The 19,748-nt window shown below is 40.6% G+C and overlaps 1 protein-coding gene across 2 annotated transcripts in view; it reads left to right on the top strand.

Annotated features, from left to right (window-relative positions):
- Positions 1 to 19,748, top strand: part of sema4bb (sema domain, immunoglobulin domain (Ig), transmembrane domain (TM) and short cytoplasmic domain, (semaphorin) 4Bb) — a 71,096-nt gene that overhangs the window by 17,448 nt on the left and 33,900 nt on the right. For both annotated transcript variants that reach the window (XM_054770216.1, XM_054770215.1), the window contains exon 2: positions 12,675 to 13,125. In XM_054770216.1, coding sequence (XP_054626191.1) covers positions 13,005 to 13,125 — 121 coding nt within the window. In that variant the 5' untranslated portion in view covers positions 12,675 to 13,004. The remainder of the gene's footprint in view (positions 1 to 12,674; positions 13,126 to 19,748) is intronic.

Below are 19,748 nucleotides of genomic sequence, written 5' to 3'. Positions count from 1 at the left end.
ATTATTAATATTATAATACATTTCTGATACAGTACATTTTTAACTATTTAGTACGCTTTATATATTTTTTACATTTATTTTCAAAAGGATGTTAGAATGTGCTCAATTCCTATTTCCATGCCAGTGTCATATTGCAAAGAATACTTACTTATTATTGTCATTATTATTATGATTATTATTATTATTATTATTATTATTATTATTATTATTATTATTATTATTATTATTATTATTATTATTATTATTATTTTTAATTATTATCATTCTTTATTTTTGTAACTCTTTTCAAGGGCTCAGGAGAATGTTGTGAACTCCCCTTTCCATGCTAGTGTCAGGAGAATATTTATTATTAATTATTATTAATTATTATTATTACTATACATTTTTGTAATTATTTCGAAGGGGTTCAGAGAACGTTGACAACTCGTGTTTCCATGCTAGTGTCATATTGAGGAGAATATTTAATATATTTAAAGAATATAGCCCAAAAGCGCTCTTATTTTGAAGGCCGGAAGTGTGTTGTGTGAGTTGAGAAGGTCCCTTGACTGTTGCTAACAGAGACGTGCTGTGCAAATGATAAACTTGCCTAGCCGTAGCCGTAGCTCCCCTCCTTTATTTACACCGAACTTCCACATCAGCTAGCATCCTGAAACCCTGGGTTACATTGGCACGTCATTCTTTACGTTATTTCTACACCATGAATGTGTGAACATGAATCATCTTGATCGTGCATGCACCTTTGCGTGATATCATTGTGTTGGAAATGTTGCACTGAGCCGACCGCTCTTTTTTACGAAGTTAAGTCAAACTTTTTCTTTCTTGCTTGCCGGCCTCCTCGTGTTTGCGGCTATTTCTTCCGGTCGGCGAAGTGGTCATCGAAACCAGGAATGAATGATACCGGGACAATCACAATATTAGTCCCGGTTCCCATCCATGCTCGAGACTCGATGCCCGACCCTAGTGATGTCCCTCTTTATCAAGTCGTCACTGTTAACAAGTCATTTATCTTTCAATGTGTTAAAATACAATAGTGCTGAGAAGGAAACATGTACATACTAATGTGACCTTTGTCCTGGGGCACCTCCTCTAACAGTAAGGATCCTTTAAAATCAATACAATCCTTGCCATGACAGCACGATAACGTATCAAAGCTTTGTTAAGTTGACTATATTGTGTAAATATGACTCTAACAACAAACTTTAGTTTCTGTGCTTTGATAGTAAAGCAGCAGGTGATGCAGATAACGCACGATGTTCATCAAAAATTGATGCAAAACGTGTTTTTTTATTTTTTTTGTCGTGGCTGTGAAGTCTCAGTGAGGTGTAAGTTTGTCAGAAAGTGCCGAGATCAATTTGAACGAAGCTGAAAGCTGGAAATCTATTATGCAACAAGTTCGTCTCCAGAGAGAAATTCCTCTGTCTTGTTATTTTTTTTCCCTTCTTTGTTTTGAAAGAACTGCTGGGGGAAAAAAATAAACTCCCAGTTTGGAATAAAAAACAGACTTTCTACAGGGCACTGTAATGTATTTCTTTGAAAATATGCTCATTTTTGCCCCTCAGATTAACACATTTGCTATGTTTATGTGTTTTGGTGTCGCAAAATGCAGCCATGGCATTGTGCTCTAGCAGCAAATCAATACAAACGGAGGAACATATGCTGCCCAGCTATTAGAGAACACAAAAAAGCTAATTATTCTCAATTTCACAGTTAAAGAGGACTGACTTCATTGTTACTGGTTATTAATCTGTGGCCCCCATCAGCCTCCAGGTTGCCAGGAGGGACTGCACTATTGATTTATGGCTTCCTCTATCAGTTCTTCTTTTTGAATAGCACTGTAGCTTGCTACCTTGCTACACTCCTTGTCCTGGATCTCAATAGATGTGGGCTTCTTAAATCCTTTTGTCTCGCTTGTCAAACCCGCTAACCAAATAAGTCCTCACGTCGATTAAACTGCAGGGATTTAATGGCTTCCTCCCCTGCTAACTTGGAGTCATGAGAGTGGTGCTCTGCAAAGTATTTGCTGTAGCCTCCATGTGGTGCAATTAGCACAGTGACCTCACAAAAAAAACCCTATGTTGCATTACTGGATCAAGGCGACAGCTGGGGGGTGGGGGCGCGTGGTTATCATGAGAAACAGTAGTAATACAGTAAATGCTGTAAGTATGTGATAATGAACTTAATAATAAACTTTAATAATGATTTGGAGTGCATGAGAAAACGTAAAAATACACTAGTTCCATTTGACGACATGGTCATTTATTAGCAAGAATGTTACACAACATAGCAGCAACAGAACCAATGTTGTAATAGCAATACGGCGCAAACTGCTCAGCCAGCATTACTCGCGCTGATGAGTTCATTATAAACAACAGTACGGCAACTGTGACACATGTCAGTTTCACACCAGCATCTGATCTTTTGAAAGCGCATGGAAAGGTAGATAAGGCTGCCGTATTGTGGGGTTAATAAAGAAATCTACATCAGGAGGTTGCCTACAGCCACAGCTGGTAATGCCAATGTTTTTTCACCCGCTGCTAAATAGAGACCAGCTCTTGTAGACCATACTCTCGGCGACTACAGGAGGCTCGAAGGTTTGTTGAATATCTGCGTTAATTGGAGCAGTTTTACCAGAACTGAATAACATGACACACACGCACACACACACACACACACACACACACACACACACACACACACACACACACACACAGCATTTGTCAAATCAGCTCCCACGTGTATGGCTGCCCTTTTTTCGAAACAGTTTCCATCGGCTCACTAGTACTCAAGATGGGTCACCAGGTTAAAACGTGCAAAGTGGTTTCCAAACCCCGGAGGCGCAGAATAAACAAACGAGATTAATTTAATCTACTTTGCTCAGAGTTCCCAGAATAAACAACGGCCATTTTTAAATGCCTTAGAAAGGATTTCCTCGTGAGTGTGCAGCAGTGTTTTGGGTAGGAGATGCTTTGTTCAAGTGGGACTCTGGGAAATCATGTCAAAAAATGGAGCCACGTTCAAATGAATCTGTTCCTGGGTCAACATGTGACTGCCATAAAACCTTTTACCAACTGAACAGGCAAAGTCACGTTTTAACATTTGTGAGAAAGTTAAGAGCTGTCTTCAAACCAGAGAGGCGTGTCTCCTCGCATATACAACGGACCCTTGGTTAGCGTCATTAGTTCATTCCAGAAGGTCCGACTCTAACCGAAACAGATGCTAAACAAATCATTTTTTCCCATAAGAAATCATGTTAATCCAATTAATCCGTTCCAGGAAGCCAAAAATGTTTACATGAAACACGTTTTTATGGTTTTACAATTATAGTTTGACGTGCAGAAAATGTGTAACTGCATATAAGTATATATCAATGATGAATGAAAGGGATAAATTAAATTTAATGTTACTTTTACCTTCTTGACGTGACTGTTCCCAAAGACACGATGTGGCAGCAAGATCAACCACCAACACTTTGAGTTATTTCTTGAATTCAATAGTGTTTCCCACTGCAAAAACCCAAAATGGGTTTTCCTCTTTTGTTATCACTGGAACCCCTCATCAGAAAAACGCTTCGCTGAAAATACCGTAGTGTCGCGTGACATCATGCATGTTTGGATTTTTGTGTTTGGTCATGGTCATGGTTTATTTCTTCATTTTTGTGTTCAAAATCAGAATTCTGCATTCTTCGTAGAGTTCAGATTTAGGTGTTGCCTTACCGTCCCCTTTTGCATAGCCAACACTGTGGCAACTGAGTACCTTTTGACAACGTTAAAAACGTTAAACATGAACCTACAGTAAAAAGATGCTACTCTCTTGTTGACAGCATGAAACATTTTGCGGTCATTTTCATGAGGTGGCACGTGTGAGTGGATTATTAGGCTGGTGTTGTGCACACAGCTACATGTCAACACATACACTGTCTGTCATATGTAATGCTATGTTGCAGTGCACGATAGTATGTACTTAAAGTGGTATGTGTGCGTGCAAGTGTGCCGTTATGACCTCTATTTTTATGTTTGTCTGTTATTTACTGTGAATTCTTACCATGCACAAGAGGGGCAGCAGGATGCAAGGTAGTAGCCGCGGATCAATCAATAGAAAGATGATATTAGTGAATAATTAATGATACATAAAGGAAGCATCAACCCCCTTTGGGATGTTTCACACAGTGTGCTTTTGGTTTCAATTAGCAGAGATATTCATAGTAAATAAAGTAGTGTTTGGAGCACCACTGCAAAGGAAGCAGTCAAATCATATTATTTAACTCATTCAATCCCAGCCATTTTTCAAAAGACAACCCTTCAGTACCGGTCATTTTAGATGGTTTTGACTGATCTTCCAAGGCACACAGAACATTGTGTTCTATGGCTATATAAACAGAGGTCAGACTGCCGTCTTTCATCAGAAAAAGTTTTTTTTCTACCTTTTTCCGTTCTTTAGTAATCAGCAGTAAGTTTCAGGAAAATATCAGTTCCCGACTAGAAAATGGAGAAAACCAGCTTTTTGTGAAAAGATACATTTCAAGCATAACTTTCACTTTGACACAAAATTTTTTGCTTTTATGACAGCTCAAATATCTAAATAATACCAACATAAGCTACACAAAAAAAGAGGTTGTTTTACATCAAAATAACAACTTAATTACAAATATGACACCATGAACTATTTACAATTTTCACATTAGGAACTGAATGTGTGTGCACGTGCGTCAAAATTTCCCTGCAGCGCGTAACCTTCCGCACGCTACACTCCTCCGCGTTCTCTCGCTTCCTCCTTCTGTCATGTGTGATTTTTCGTTCACATGATCACCACCAAGCTCTTATCGAATGCACTTCTGCCACCTTGTGGCCGTTTTGATGGCTTAACATTTTTCTGAAGTGAAATGCATTAGTGGAGAGTTGCATCATCACCTCTTTTTGCCTCTCGCGCAAAAAACATAAAAGGCGTATAAATACGTTGTCGGAATCACGCGTTCGGGTTCATAAAAGCGTATAATTATGTCTGTTATTGAATGAGTTCATGTGTATTTAAATGTGTTTTGGGCAAAGATAGTTATAAATGTGTGATAGATAAGCATTCCCTGACAAAAAATAACTTTGTTTTATTTCGTACTTTTTCCCCTTATTCTCTTAAAATAGCTAATGAGCTAGCTATATTGCTCAGTATAATAGTGCGCTCCTCGAAAACAGTATTTTATGGCTCTATCTATCTAGCAATATTACAGATGGTAGTCATGCAAGCCTGACTTCAAAAGCTTCATGTCGTCTTGTATAAAGCTGCGTGAAATGTTTTGTATTGTCTGATGTCATGAGGCTGTCTTGCTTGCCCTCTCATCTTTTCTCACTCTTTTTTTTTTCCTCACATCCGACCTTGTTCTATACCAGACGTGCTGAGTCACGCTTTGACGTGCAAAGTCATCAATGATGATGCACTTATGAGCAGTCAATTGCCAGCTGGCTGGCCTGACTGCGTCAAGGAGGGGTTTTTAGTTTATTTTTAACCCAGTCGTGATTTATTTAGGAGTAGGAGTCTGCTGGAATGGAACTCTTGTCTCCGTATTCTCACCTGTCCCCTTCCCAAGTGGATAAGATACCCTTTTCACCGTGTTGTTACGAGCCAATAACTACTTTGGCATTATAGATGGATTAATGGATGTTGGTCCATTGATTGTAAAACACCCATTACGTTTTGAGTTTGAGAGTTTTTTCCTGGCTTCTGCTGCCAAAGTGCTCGCTCATGTGGGGTTTAGATACTTTCTTTTGAATGCATGTGGAGCATGGTTGGAGACCTTGCTCTGGAGACTAGATGGGACTTGTCTATTTTGTGGAAGCTCTAAAGTCGAACACCCCCAAGGTTCAAATCTTACGGCTTCCGTGTACGTAAGCACGCACACTCAACTGTGCCCACGTGACCACACCCCTCTTCACACAAACTTATCACCCATCTCCTACAATTACTATTTACATTGATAAACAACACAACATGACTAGTTTACTTGCAGTTTATAATCTGCAGAATATGATTTTCTTTTTGGGGGCATTTGTGTTCCGTCTTTCTCAGTTGTCTTTACAAGTTGATGTTAATTAAAATTGTAAGTTTTCCAGTGGTACAGGAGTGATAGGACTAGAAGATACTGGCACACAAGCCTAGAGCGCCCTCTCGTGGCTGTCAGTGTGGAAAAAAAGCATATATAAGTCGCTCCGGAGTACAAGTCACAGGACCAGCCAAACCATGAAAAAAGTGCGACTTATAGTCCGGAAAAAACACCAGTTTTCTACTGACTGTTTAGCTGTGTGCATTTTATATTGAACATTTATGTCAACCATGCTACAAAAAAGCTGAAAATTCCACAACTGCAAGCTGCAAATCTATCTAGCTTTGCAATATTGTCACCATTCTAATGCCTTCTCAGAGGCTATCCACACGGAAACATTGTCAGGTCAAAAAGGCAAAGTATTTTATCATTTCAGCCTCTCATCCACACGGAAACAGCTGTCTGTCTACCTGCCCTGAAACGGTATTTTTTGAAAACGGCTTCCGGAGTGGGAAAATCTGAAAACGCCGGCTCATCGTTTCCATATAGACGAGCAATCCGCTGCTTTTATTAAAGCGATGATGTCAGCGACCCATCACCGTCATGTGACTAGAAGTGAGCTTTGACGACAAGCCACAACGTAATATCCGAATAGTTCGAGTGTCATGACTCACCACAGTCGACATTCTCCCGGTATTTTCTTGTCTTATACTCCCAAAATGACGCACGTTATTCCACTTTGTCATAAGTCCAGACGAGCCTTGGAAAGCAGAAGACGACGGACTTATGCGCATGCGTCCTTTCTTCTTCTATAGTATGGTGTGTCACGTGGTTCCGTCTGCGTGCCTGTTCAAAGCGCCACACGTAGGCCTGCCTTATGTATTACATCGTTTTCCCTCAGTGATCCGTTCCCGTCTGGGTGCAACTATTTACTAATCCGGGACAGTGTGGACGTGAATTTTTTTTCAACCCGCCAAAAACGTGTTCCAGTGTAGACAGCGCCAAATTGGTTCCAGGAAGATGTTCTTTTATTATGCAAAGTCTTCCACTTAAGCTTCATGTTACGTGTCAGTGGATTCCCTGCTGTGAAGAGTTAATAATCCCTTAGCTAGTTTGCATTTTATAATGTAATTTGCAATGTGTATTTATGAAGTAAAAATTATTTTTTTCCATAAATTCGACACAAGAAGCAGGGAGATGGAAAAGCTAACGTTACTAATTACTCGTTTTTAAAGCATTTTTTCCCCGGCTACAACATCTTAGCAGGCTGTTGTTAAAAGTGTGAGTTGTAAAGACAGACACAGCATGATGCCTCTGTCTTGTCACTCACCCACTGAGTTTTTTGTTTGCAACATAATGCCTCCAATAACGCTTGCTGGAGTCTAAGGAGCAATGTTGTTTTTTTGTAGCTTTGTAGTCAGTCTGGGTAAAATAGCAATAAACTTCAGCAGTATTACCAGTAAACAACTACAAAACAGCCATTTTCACAACCTTTCATATTATCTGGGCAGCAGATGCCAAAGACGGAGTGCGAGACAAGATGACTTACTACATCACTGAGTTACTTATACAAAGCAAATGTTAAGCATACACGCTGTTACCGAGATGGTGAACTCATCGTGACCCAGACTCCAGTCTATCATCCAATGAACCTGTCAGGTCTTTTCTTGCTCCCAACAGATGTTGGTATTAATATGGAGGCTCCAGGAGGGGTTGTAAAGGTTAATGAATCTGTAGCCGTACGCAATATGTTGCCAGATTCCCCCTCTTCAAGGAGACAAGGAGCCAGGATGAGCCAGATGGGCTGTACTTTAGCCTTATGCGCACCATTGGTGCGACAAAGGTTCCAAGCGTGCTGAGTTTGTACCATATGGGTGATGTAAGCACCCGATTATAATATTTGAAGCTACACGGCGAGAAATAATGAAAATAAACGCACATGCTAACTTTAGCTCACCGTGCCGAGGCTGTATTTACTCCACAGTCTCTACTTTGCTGCAGGGGCCCGTTTTCTTACTGCCCTTAGATAAAATGGATCACCTTCTCTAGACTTACTAGAGCAAACTACAGCTGCAACAATTAATTGATGAATTCAGTTAATCTACAACTATTTGGGTACAGTCGTCCCTCGCTGCATCGCGGTTCGAACATTGCGCCGTCACTTTATCACGGCTTTTCAAACATTAATTAATAAATGATGCTGTTTCGTGGTTGATTACGGCCTATTGTTAGTCAAAAAATACACATAGTTAAGCAAATTGCACGTATTTTTTTGCTCAAATTAAGCATTTTCTAGCATAAAAATGGCTGAATGAAGGAAAATACAAATACAGTATAAGCCAATAAGACCACCAACTTGTGAATGTAGTATTCTACATTGGTCGCTCCGTTTTAGTCATTTTGCTGAGATCACCACCGAAGCACCAGGCTTGAACAACCGACTTTTATTGCAGGCTTACTTTATCTCACAACGGGCACAATAATAATAACATAATATACTGCTGATTATATCTACTATATTGGGTAATACCAATGTAAAGGTGACTATATGGGTGTTATTTCATGTCTAGATGGCTCTAATAATGTTAAACGTATTTAGAAGATTGTGAACAGGTTTTCTATGGCATAACTATGAAAACAGTCCGCGACCCGGACCCGGATAAGCGGAGGAAAATGGATGGATAACTATGGAAATATTCCATTTATATAGAGGGAATGCTACTTCGTGCAAGTAAATATCCACTGATTTCAGCCTCTGAAATGTGATTTTTTTTTTTAATTTATTCAGTCATCCATGAAAGCAGGCCTGTTTATCTCTGTGTTTTAGGCAAAACAAGATATTCACACACAACAGCTTTGACTGTGGAAAACAGTGATCGACATTTTTTTGTCTTTTCTGACATGTTGCGAACCACAAACTACTAACTGCGTTTGGTTCATATTGATTTAGTCCGTACAGGGCCTAACCGATTACTCGATTAATCAAAACAACAAAACAACCAGCTTCAGATGACTCGACTAAGGAAATAATCATTAGTTGCAGCCCTAAAGCAAACCCTCGCTCTCCTCCAGTGTTGTTGTTTGTTAGCGTGTCTTGTTTGTTAGCTGATGTAGTCAATGTGGCACGTTTTTTTTAATTTCCTGTGTGTGGAAACCTCACAGGAAACCACACTAAACATAGGCGTGTGTCCCGCATGCTGTTTAGTATAAATTAACTTCAGATCAAGTTTCTTGGAATGGCAACAGCAACAAAAAAAATTTCTTTTTGTGGTTCACGAGTTATATAAGCATTACTGGCATCACATTCATGGGTCATTGCATGAATTAGATTCCCCCAAATCCTCACCATTTTCATTTTAAAATGGTCTAAAAAGCCTTTCTTTTTTACATTTAGTCCAAGCGAGTCCAAGCGAGCGCAGGTGCTTTCCAATCAGACACTTGACCGCATGTTCATGCCAGTTAAAGTCATTTTTTGTCGAGCTTTAGCAACTCACCGAGTTCGCAGAAAGTGAGGAGAAATGTTTTGACACATTTCTTTATGGATTATCTCCACTGAAAATAATTAAAATGTGGTCTAATTCGTCAGAGTTCCAGGAATCCTCCCAGAAAGCCTCACTTTTCATTAAACATTAAAACCTCATGTCTTGTGTTGAGTAATTATGGGCTACTGGAACATGGGGAATAACTCCAGCAGTCAGGGAATGCACCGTAATGCAGTCAACGTCCGTAAGTATTTCAACAGAGTTTGACTGTGCGACTGTGGGTTTTGTACACCGTCCTCATGGATTTTCAATAAAACAATCAACATGTGTTGACAGGACACCAGGGGTGTCCAAAGTGCGGCCCGGGGGCTATTTACGGACCGTGGCTGTATATTTTATTGCCCCTCACCACATTCTAAAAATAAATTAAACACAAAAAAAAAAGTAATTTTACAAGAACAGGGACGACATGTTAAGAGAGTAAAGTCGGAATATTAAGAAAAAATAGGATAAAGTTGAACAATTAAAGGGGAAAAAAGTCGTAATACGAGAAGCAAACAACAAAGAAAAAGTTGAATTTTTTGGAAAATTTATTTGGGAAAAAGTTCCAATATTACAATAAAAAAGTCCAAAATATTATTAGAACAAAGTTAGAATATTAACAGGAAAAAATGTACAAAAAGAAAGTTTAGATAATTGTTAACATTTATAATAAAAATAGTGCAATGTATAGAAAAGAGAAAAGGTTCATACAAATAATACACTGTCACCGAAAACTCAAAGCTGAGATGCAGGCTGTTTTTTTCTTTAAATAGAAAAAACGTCTTTGCCTATCTATATGGGTTGGTTTAAAAAAATGTAAAATGTAAAATGTTCTTCAGTCATTTATAAAGGCTTCTTCTGCCTTGCATTTGTATTTTACTTCACTTAGGCATTTTTATGCTTAAAAATGCTTCATTTAGGCAAGAATAAGCATAATTTGCTTAAATATGCTAATAATAGGCCGTATTCAACCACAAAACAGCAATTGTTTATTAATGAATTGCCTTGTGAAAAAACGCAATGTAGGGAGGGACAACTGTACTACATTTTCAGGGGCGAAATTGACATAAGTGTAAATCTAATACTTTTTTTCCTTTAAACGATTCCACATGGTCCAGTGTGTACCATGCCACAGCAGTTGGTACCCCCCAAAAGTAGGTACAATACAACTACATTTTTTTGTACCCTCATAACGTCAGGCAATGGAAATTCATATAGTACCAAGCTGAACTTCTTAAAGCCTAAAAAGTACAAGTCTCAATCAACCATTTGGCAATGTAACTCTGCCTGGTGCCTGCCAGCTAGAAGTCAGCCATCAGGGCCCCCTTGACAGCAGACAACCAAGGCCCCTCTTCCATTCTTGCACCATGGATGGATTTATTACCTACCCTAAAGCCTCTGAATGAGCTCTTAGGGAGCGTTTGCATTGATAAAAGCTCTCGGCCAGAGACGCCATGTGCTCTTTACTGTTTACTCTCCAAACATAGGCGCCTATGTGGGACATCAATCCAGCATCACAACATTTGTCGTCTGCTCGTGTGTGTGTGTGTGTGTGTCTGTGTGCATGCGTAGATGCATCTGTGTGTGTGTGTGTGTGTGTGTGTGTGTGTGTGTCGCTCTTTGATATATATATATTTTTTAGAAGTGGACAAATACTTTACTTTTATGCTGTTCTTTGATGTAGTTTTAGCAGAATGTGTTTGTACCCCTGTCGGTCCATGCATGTAAATGCTGACAGACATCCAGATAATACACCCACTGTCAATGAAAAGAAAAAACACCCAAACACAATGAATTATCATCTGTCTGTGATTTCATTAAATAAGGAAACCATGCTGGTGAACATGTGACCAAGTCAGCTGGTTTTGCTATTCTGGGCTTCTAATTGGCCAAAGACGGAGATTGATGTTAAAAAAGGAGCAGGCCTCTTCACATTTTACAATTAAAGACAGCAGTATTTTGCCTATAGTCAGAGTCAAATAACCAAAAGGGTCTGTAATTAGTGCCGGGTCGAAGTAAGATTGGGTCCAGGTGTGGCTGTAAGCAACCTCTGTTTTTTATTAGCTCCACAAGACGGCAGTAGTATCAGAAGTATCACGAGGGGTCAGCGTCCAGCAACTTTATATACCTCTTCATGCACTTTAAAATGCAGCTGCAATACCGATGTTTACAATGAACTCATCAGCGGTGTCAATGCCGGCTGAGCAGTTTTGCTCCTTTCCGCTATTACAACATTGGTTCTGTTGCTGCTGTGTTGTACAATATACTTTTTAATAATGAGCATGTGGTAAAAAGAGCTAGGTTTTCCTGTCCAATTCCTCATGCACCCTAAATCATTATTAAAGTTTAAGTATAACTTGTTGTATACAGTAATCCCTCCTCTATCGCAGTTAATTGGATCCAGACCGGATAAGTGATAAGTGAATTTCCGCAAGATAAGATTCCTTATTTATAAATGGAATATTTTTGTAGCCACAGCCTGGAAAACCTGTTTCGGACCTTCTAAATACTGTTTTTAAGATTATTAGAGCCCTGTAGACATGAAATAACACCCCTAGTCACCTTTACACTCACAATAAAAGACATGAGGATTATTTGGTGAAAAGAGTGTGTTGTGGAAGTAGGCTAAGGGCACAATGCATTTTTCATGTGCACAGTAAAACTTGACAGAGCAGATGGTTTCATTGTGTCTCTTTGATACAAATTACAGAGTTGTCCTTGGACTCGCTGTTCTGTCATTTAATCCTCATCACTACTACAAAGTTCAAGCCAAGCTTCCATATGATATTTTTCTGTTCGCTAATGACAGCGTAATTTAAAACAATTATGCAGAAACCTTTGTTGGGCTTTGCTGTCAACAAACGTATGTGCTACCACATGAATGCTCGTTTTGATTAAGGCATTTGTTTTTGTCGTCAGTGTGATGAATACAGGACAGAGTCCCATTTTTGTTGGCAAAGCCTCCCATCTTTTAAAATCTTTTGCAGTAAATCTCTAGCCAAATATTCTCTTTTTGTAGTTGTCTAAAGCCCGGTTTGTTGTTCTAGCAGGGCTTTAATTTTCCATGTTCCTGGATCAGACTTAAAGAGAGCCTTTTCTCTCTGTTCTCTTCTCCACAGATGACCAGCGGAGCTCGGAGTTTAGTGCCAATCACGTCCACGAGCAGCATGAGCAGAAGATTAAAAAAAACAAGCAGGTTCTAATTCCGAAAGGATTCCTGCATCTTTGTGTGAAGAGTCTGCTAACCGTGTGTGAAGACTCCTGGGAATACAAGGATCGAGTCAAGGGCGCGTTCATCTTTCCCCCCACCCTTTTACTCCACTGCCTGCAGGAAGATGCGAGTGAGGATAGAAACCTGAGCGGAGTCACAAGAGGAGCTTCATGAATTCCGAGGAATCTTAAAACAAGCACTCTTTTGCTGTGTTTGTTGCTGTGAGGATACCATAACCATGTGGACATTAGCGGAAGACGCACGCTGCCTTCTGTCTGCCACCCTCCTATTGGCCCTCTGCCTCCAATCAGTGATGACCACGGACGACGACGTGACGCCACGCATCAGTTTCCCATACAGTAAGTACAAATTGTCACATGCTATAGCCCCGTCTGTCCAAATTGTCTTTTAATGTTAGGCTGAACACAATTTTTGCAGTAGGAAATAATGAAAATTGGAATAATCTGTTCCAGGGTCAAACTATGCTCATCATGAAACCTTTATTAACAGTTGAGGTATTTTTTTAATTTATTTTTTAAGTGTCATATTATGCCACTTTACATACATTAAGAACACTGTTGCACTCACGCAACACAACAAGACACGTAGGCCTGTCACAACAGCACATTTTGCTGGTCGATAATTGTGCTAGAAATTAGCGTCGATAATCGATATTATCAACATTTTTATTTTTTTTATAACATTTATATGGTTTCATAGTTACAGGTGGCCCTGTGGGGGTAGCCATAACTGCAATGTGGCCCACGATGAAAACGAGTTTGACTCCCCTGAATTACAAAAAACATAACATTAAGGAGCGAGACAGGAGGACACAAATGTTAGCAAAACTACAATAGCTACATTGCTAACATTACAGTCGCATTTTAACAACAACATCTTGCGAAATGAAAAGCTTCCATGTCTGTAGCTAACTGATGGATAGTGAGCAGAGCTCCAGGTTTTATTTTAAGATGTGTGGCGAAGCCTGCTTTTTTACACAGCTGTCTGCCATGAAGGGGTGGGCATATACACAGGGCAGGCTCCTCTAGCTAGGAGGCGGGTCAGAGGTGGTATCAAGTATTTTTCATGGGAATCTGTCTCTAAATGTGCTGAACTCCTGTTTCCACGCCAGTGTTGTATTGATCAGAATAATGCTGACCAAAGGTGATGTGCCACAGCGTGGATGTAGCTCAACTTCCCATCGCTGACGTCACGTTGTTGTCCTTCTTTAAACAGCAAATTAGCTGACACTGAGCCGCATGGTGGTCCAGTGGTTAGAATGTCGGCCACACAGTAACAGTCTGGAGATTGGGCAGACCTGGGTTCGATTCTCCCTTCGGCATTTCTGTGTGGAGTTCCCACGTGGGTGCGTGGGTTTTCTCCGGGTACTCCGGTTTCCTCCCACATTCCAAAAACATTGCATGTTAGGTTCATTGGCGACTCTTAAATTGTCCATAGGTGTGAGTGTGAATGGTTGTTTGTCTATATTTGCGTTTGGCTTGCGACCAGTCCAGGATGTACCCCGCCTGTCGCCCGAAGTCAGCTGGGATAGGCTCCAGCATGCCCCCGCGACCCTAACGAGGAGAAGCCGTATAGAAAATGGATGAATAGATAGCTGACACTGAATCAACAGCGCCTTTGCTGGTCACAGCTAAGTAGTGCAGTCAACTATTAGATCCCCTGAAACGATCGTGTCCTCGTGAGAAGGCTTCTGATGAGCGAGCAGCCCTCATCAAGGCAGGGACATCTGCAATGAATGTGGGCTTGAAGCCTTCATTTGCATGAGTGAATTCCTGTGTGATGAGCGGGTGGCGAGGAGGGGGGGGGGGGTCATGAAATAAGTGCTTTCAGGCCGCAGGTGGGCACACATGCTCACTTTGCCAAACAACAACCCTGAGATGCATGCAATCATAATTGTGTGTGGTGGGAGGGTGATTAGACGGCGCTTTTGCACGCCGTGTGATTGCTCACAGTCAGTGTGCTTTGTGTTCTTGAATGCAGCCGTTTGGCCTTCTTGCACTCACGGAAACACCGAGCTCAATGCAACTACTGTACAAAAAGATAAAGTCCTTTTTTTGGCACAGCAAGTGTAAAAAAGGATTTGGTATTTTCATCACAGTAGGTTGACGTGCAACTTCCTGGTTTGTTTGAATACTGGATTCCGCATAAACGATTCAAGTAATTTTCCCTTTTAAAAAAAAGCGGACATTCCTTGGACGTTATCAAACCACTAATCTGCTTATACTGCTACCTACAGGACAAGAGTGCAACGTCAGTGTCTGCAATTGTTCAAATTTACATTCAATCAATCTGTTTTTTACACTGTTTCATGTTCCTTTCTCCTATGTACATTATTATGCTAAGTTGGGACTATTTCTTAAGACTTAGAGGAGGTTGTAGTTCATTTCATTACTGATGCGTACTGTTGTGTCACACATCTTTTAGTTGTCTGTCTGCCACCTTTTTTCATAGAGATTTGGACCTTTTTATTAGAACTTAATTGAATTGTTGTTCTCATAAATAGTGGGAATATGGTGTGATCCAGTGGGATGCACTGAGTTTGTTAATGACCATGCACTGACAGTTTCAAAATTTTAAATTCCTAAAGGTCCCCTTATGCAAAAGTGGCTCTTTAATGATGTTCTAACAGTAATATGTATCACTAGAGCCTGTTTATGAACACCAAACATGAAATTCTATCATCTCCCTCAGTATTTTGCTCTACTTTTGAGAGAAGAGGCGCTCAAATGGGTGCTTCCGGATTTCTATTAAGGAAAACCTCCACATGATACTGTCTCTGACCTGCCCCTAGCTAGATAACCCCCCATGTATACTGTACACCCACCAATTCACAGAGAAAAGCTTTGTTCAAAAACAAAACAAAACAAAAAAAACATAAACAGGCTTCGCTACACACCTCAAAATAGGCTCACCTACAGTAGCATGATGAAGGGGTATGTCATCACATTACCTTAATTCAAAGTCCCTCCCCTCTTAAAGACTAGCTGTAAGTCACATGACACACCGCCACTGTTCATACTCTAGACCTCCCTTTCTCTGATTTAAGCTATTTAACGTCTTTCTCCAAGAACTAAATGGATTACACTAAGCCGAAACAATTCGATAACATGTCGTAAATAAGCCAGCCCGTGTAAAACATGTCACCCCCCGTAAACCTTCACTGTGGTCCTAATTGTCTGCAAGAAAAAGGAGGGAGTGGACCTTTCCCTCAAAAAGTGGTCTTTTTTCCAGGAAGAGCGTCTTTATTCCCTATTTTTCCTTCCTCCATTCGCTCCCATTCTCCTTCCTTCCCTCCTAATGAGCAGAGTAATCTCTCATGTGCACTGAGAGGACTTTTTTAATGTGGTGGCTGCGGTGGGAGAGCTGGTCTGTTATTCATTACGGCTCTTGTGCACAGAGGCAGCACAAAGGATCACGGGACCCCAAGTAGTAAAGTTCAGCATGCGGAATGTATCGCTGTGAGTTATCACAAACACCTCTCGAGCGATTCTAGCGTCTTTCTACCGAGGAAACACTTATTTCTTTTTTTTTTTTGCTCGGATCGAGAAAGAGTCGTTCATGTGTTGAACCTGAGAAACTTTAATAAGGAGTTCGCGACTTGAGTTCATGAACTCCGCTTCCTTGGAAAGTCACACTTATGTTTACATATTTTATACACTTTCTCTCCATTAATATTGAACTAGATAGGATTTCATGTGGAATGTTTGGAGTATGTTCTGTTTTTTACAGCCCGCTGCTTCTCATATAGTTGTGGACCTAAAGCACAGGTGTCAAACTCAAGGCAGACAAGCCACATCTGTATTATTTTTAAAGTCTACAGTCGGCATGGGCAATTGTACATGCGCTGTAGACATGTCATATACTTGATATGTAATATAACCCTCCCACCAGTTATTAATAATAACCTTACATAATGGAAATAAGTACAAATAATCAAAATAGTCCACAAAATCAAAGCCCAAGGTATGCATGCTCACACACTAGTGCATGTTCCTAATGGGGCGTCACAAGATCCCGCGAGATTAAAACGTGACAAGATTTCTCATTCTCGATAAATATGATCTCTCCGCCCGCGAGTTATCAATGATAACCTTGCATAATAGAAATTAAATCTAAATAATCCACAAAGTCAAAGCCCACGGGACTGCATGCTTGTGTGTTCCTCATGTAGTTGTGTCATATAAGTTGTATGATTGCTCCTCCCGCCAGTTGTTAGCGAAATCCGCAACCTTGCATAATGGAAGTCAGCAAGACAACTAAAAAAGAATCCACAAAGTCAAAGCCCACAGTACTGTCGCAGATGCCCAAGCTCCACATACTGTAGATGTGTCACATAATTCACGCAATCGCTCCTCCCGCCAGTTATTAATGATAACAATTATCGTGCATAATTTAAATAAATAGAATAACTGAAGATAATCCACAAATCTAAACCCGGTGGGAGCTTGCGTGCACACAGCGTACAGCATGTCCCATATAATTAAATACCGGTGTAAATTTAGAGGAAAACAACATGAAACACATTACACAGCAACTTAACACTCAAAATGTAGCTAGAAAATATACAAGTAGCAATATAGCTTTAAAATAACAAACAGCAGCTATTTTAACATCTACCCATAATGCATTACTGCCAGAAGAGCAGTTCATTGGAGGACAAGCAATATAGAAAATGGTGGATGGCGCTGTAATGCTGCCTCTGTCCACCAGAGGGAACCACAGGAGCCTGGAGCACAGAGCCCAGAGGGAGGCTGACGTCATTGCAGCAGTGTTTGTATATTTGCCAGGTACACGTTTTGAGTGTTAAGTTACTGTGTGATCAATTTAGTGTAAGTGTTCTTAGTAAAGAGTCAGACTTTTATGTTGTCATGCTGTTATATATGCTGACCTGTGATTTCCAATGGGTTGACAAGCTCGTTGTGAGTGCACTGATAGCTTGTGATTGGCTCCTGCCAAAGAAAAAGCTGCCATCTCCTCACTGACTCTTGAGCGACACAGTATCTAAACAAGTACTGGTAGCTCTGAAGTAGAGGAGATGTCACGGGATTAGCCGCACCGCTGTATAAACCACAGGGTTCAAAGTTTAAGAAAAAAATAGCAGCTCATACACCAGAGTTTACGGTAATATGATTGCTCCTACCAGCAGTTATTTATTATATATAACCACCCTGCATAGTAGAAATAAACACAGGGGCTCAAAATAATCCACAAAGTCGGTAAAGTTGCATTTTCTCTAGTAAGAGACTGGATGCAAAATGATAAATGTACATATTTGCTGGTGTTTCCACATGTCGCCATTACCATTTGCCCCTTTTACATGTCGCATACATGCAGTGTATACAGCCTTCCCTGCGTATGTTTGCTTTAAGTTTGACGCATATTGTGCGTTTTCTGTCATGCATGCTAATCCAGCGACCTTGGCAGCGTGTGACTGCTTGTGGCGGGGAGGTAGGGAGGGTTTCGGTGATGGTGTTAAGGAGTACAGGCCAAATACTAGTGAGGTTTTAGTCATGCTCCGATGCCCACCTAAAAAAAACCCAGCCTACTGATCCTGAAAAGAAAGGCGGTCTGCAGGCTTCCAGCAGAGGTGACACTCACAAGTGCTCGCGTACGACGCCAACAATGCTCGCAACAATGGGGACGTAACTGCGGCACGTCTGATTCAGGCGTTCTAATGGCCTCGTCGCTTGCACGCTCCAGGGATCGTTGAGAAAAGTTCAGTCCTAACACATTTCAAGAGCAAGCGCTTGATTTGTAAAGAGTGGCGAGCAGCGAGGAATGACCTTGTAGTTCTTAATTAAGATGGACAGACAGGAATGTGAGGTTAATGAGTCATTTGAGGAGATCTTTGTGATGCAGTGCATTGAATTGAAGTTTTTTTTTTCAGCAGACTGATCCAAATGTATGATTTATGAAGTCTGGGCAGCGCTGAAGGGAACATCTCCCAACAAGACATTTTATTTTATGACACACAAGACAGAGATGAGACAGATACACTGTTCTTTTTTTCCACAGGGATGCAGCGCTTATTAGCATTCAGCAAGCACAGGCAGTTTGTCAAGAATTTGGGGATTTAGCATGAATCAGAAGTGACAGTTTCCTCCAATCTGCTGCATCAAAAGTGAATTACAGTTTAGTTTCACATGCTGTTAACATTAAAGGCTGGCCCATAAAAATGGTCCTGGCGTCGCTTTTGTATTCATGTTTTTCTTGTGACTAATTGCAATTCCTTTGGATTTCACCAGATAAAGAAATGAATGGAGAACTGCTGGTTAATACATCCCAGCAAATCATAGCAACCGCCAGATGCCATTGTCTGATTGGACACTTTGGGTGCACTCACACTGGGCTGTACTTTGGCACTGTACTTTCCACTCCCTCCCCTGTCCCCCGCTGGTTCACACTCGCACTGCTCTACAGCTTTCAGATTTCAGCCCATTTACATGTGCCATCACTTCATAATACAGCGCAGTATTACCGCAACATTCCTGACTTTGAAGCTTCTTTACTGTTGCTACGTTTATTCCCGTTGTGCAAGGTGGTGGTTATCATCATCATCAATAAGCGGCGAGAGGAGCTGCACCTTACGCATGTACAGTATGTGCTCGCACATGAGCAAGCGTAGTTTAAGACTTTGTGGATTATCTTGATTTGTTCCATTTATTTCAAATATGCAAAGTGGTGATCATTAATAACTGGCAGGAGGAGCGATCACATTGATTATGTGACACATACTGTAAGTTGTGCACATGTGCTTGTGCATGAACGAGCATACCGTGGCTTTGACGTGTGGATTATTTGAGTCTTTCTTTTTGTTTCTATTAAGCAAGGTGAACATTATCATTAATAACTAGCGGGACGGTTGTGAGCCATGTCCTCTCAACTCCAACATAAGTGACCTTAATCTAAAACAGGGATGTCCAAAGTGCAGCCCGGGGGCCGTATATATTTATTGGCCTTT

The sequence above is a fragment of the Dunckerocampus dactyliophorus genome, chromosome 3 (assembly GCF_027744805.1).
Source record: "Dunckerocampus dactyliophorus isolate RoL2022-P2 chromosome 3, RoL_Ddac_1.1, whole genome shotgun sequence".
Lineage (NCBI taxonomy): Eukaryota > Metazoa > Chordata > Actinopteri > Syngnathiformes > Syngnathidae > Dunckerocampus > Dunckerocampus dactyliophorus.
This window is presented reverse-complemented; position numbering and strand designations above follow the sequence as displayed.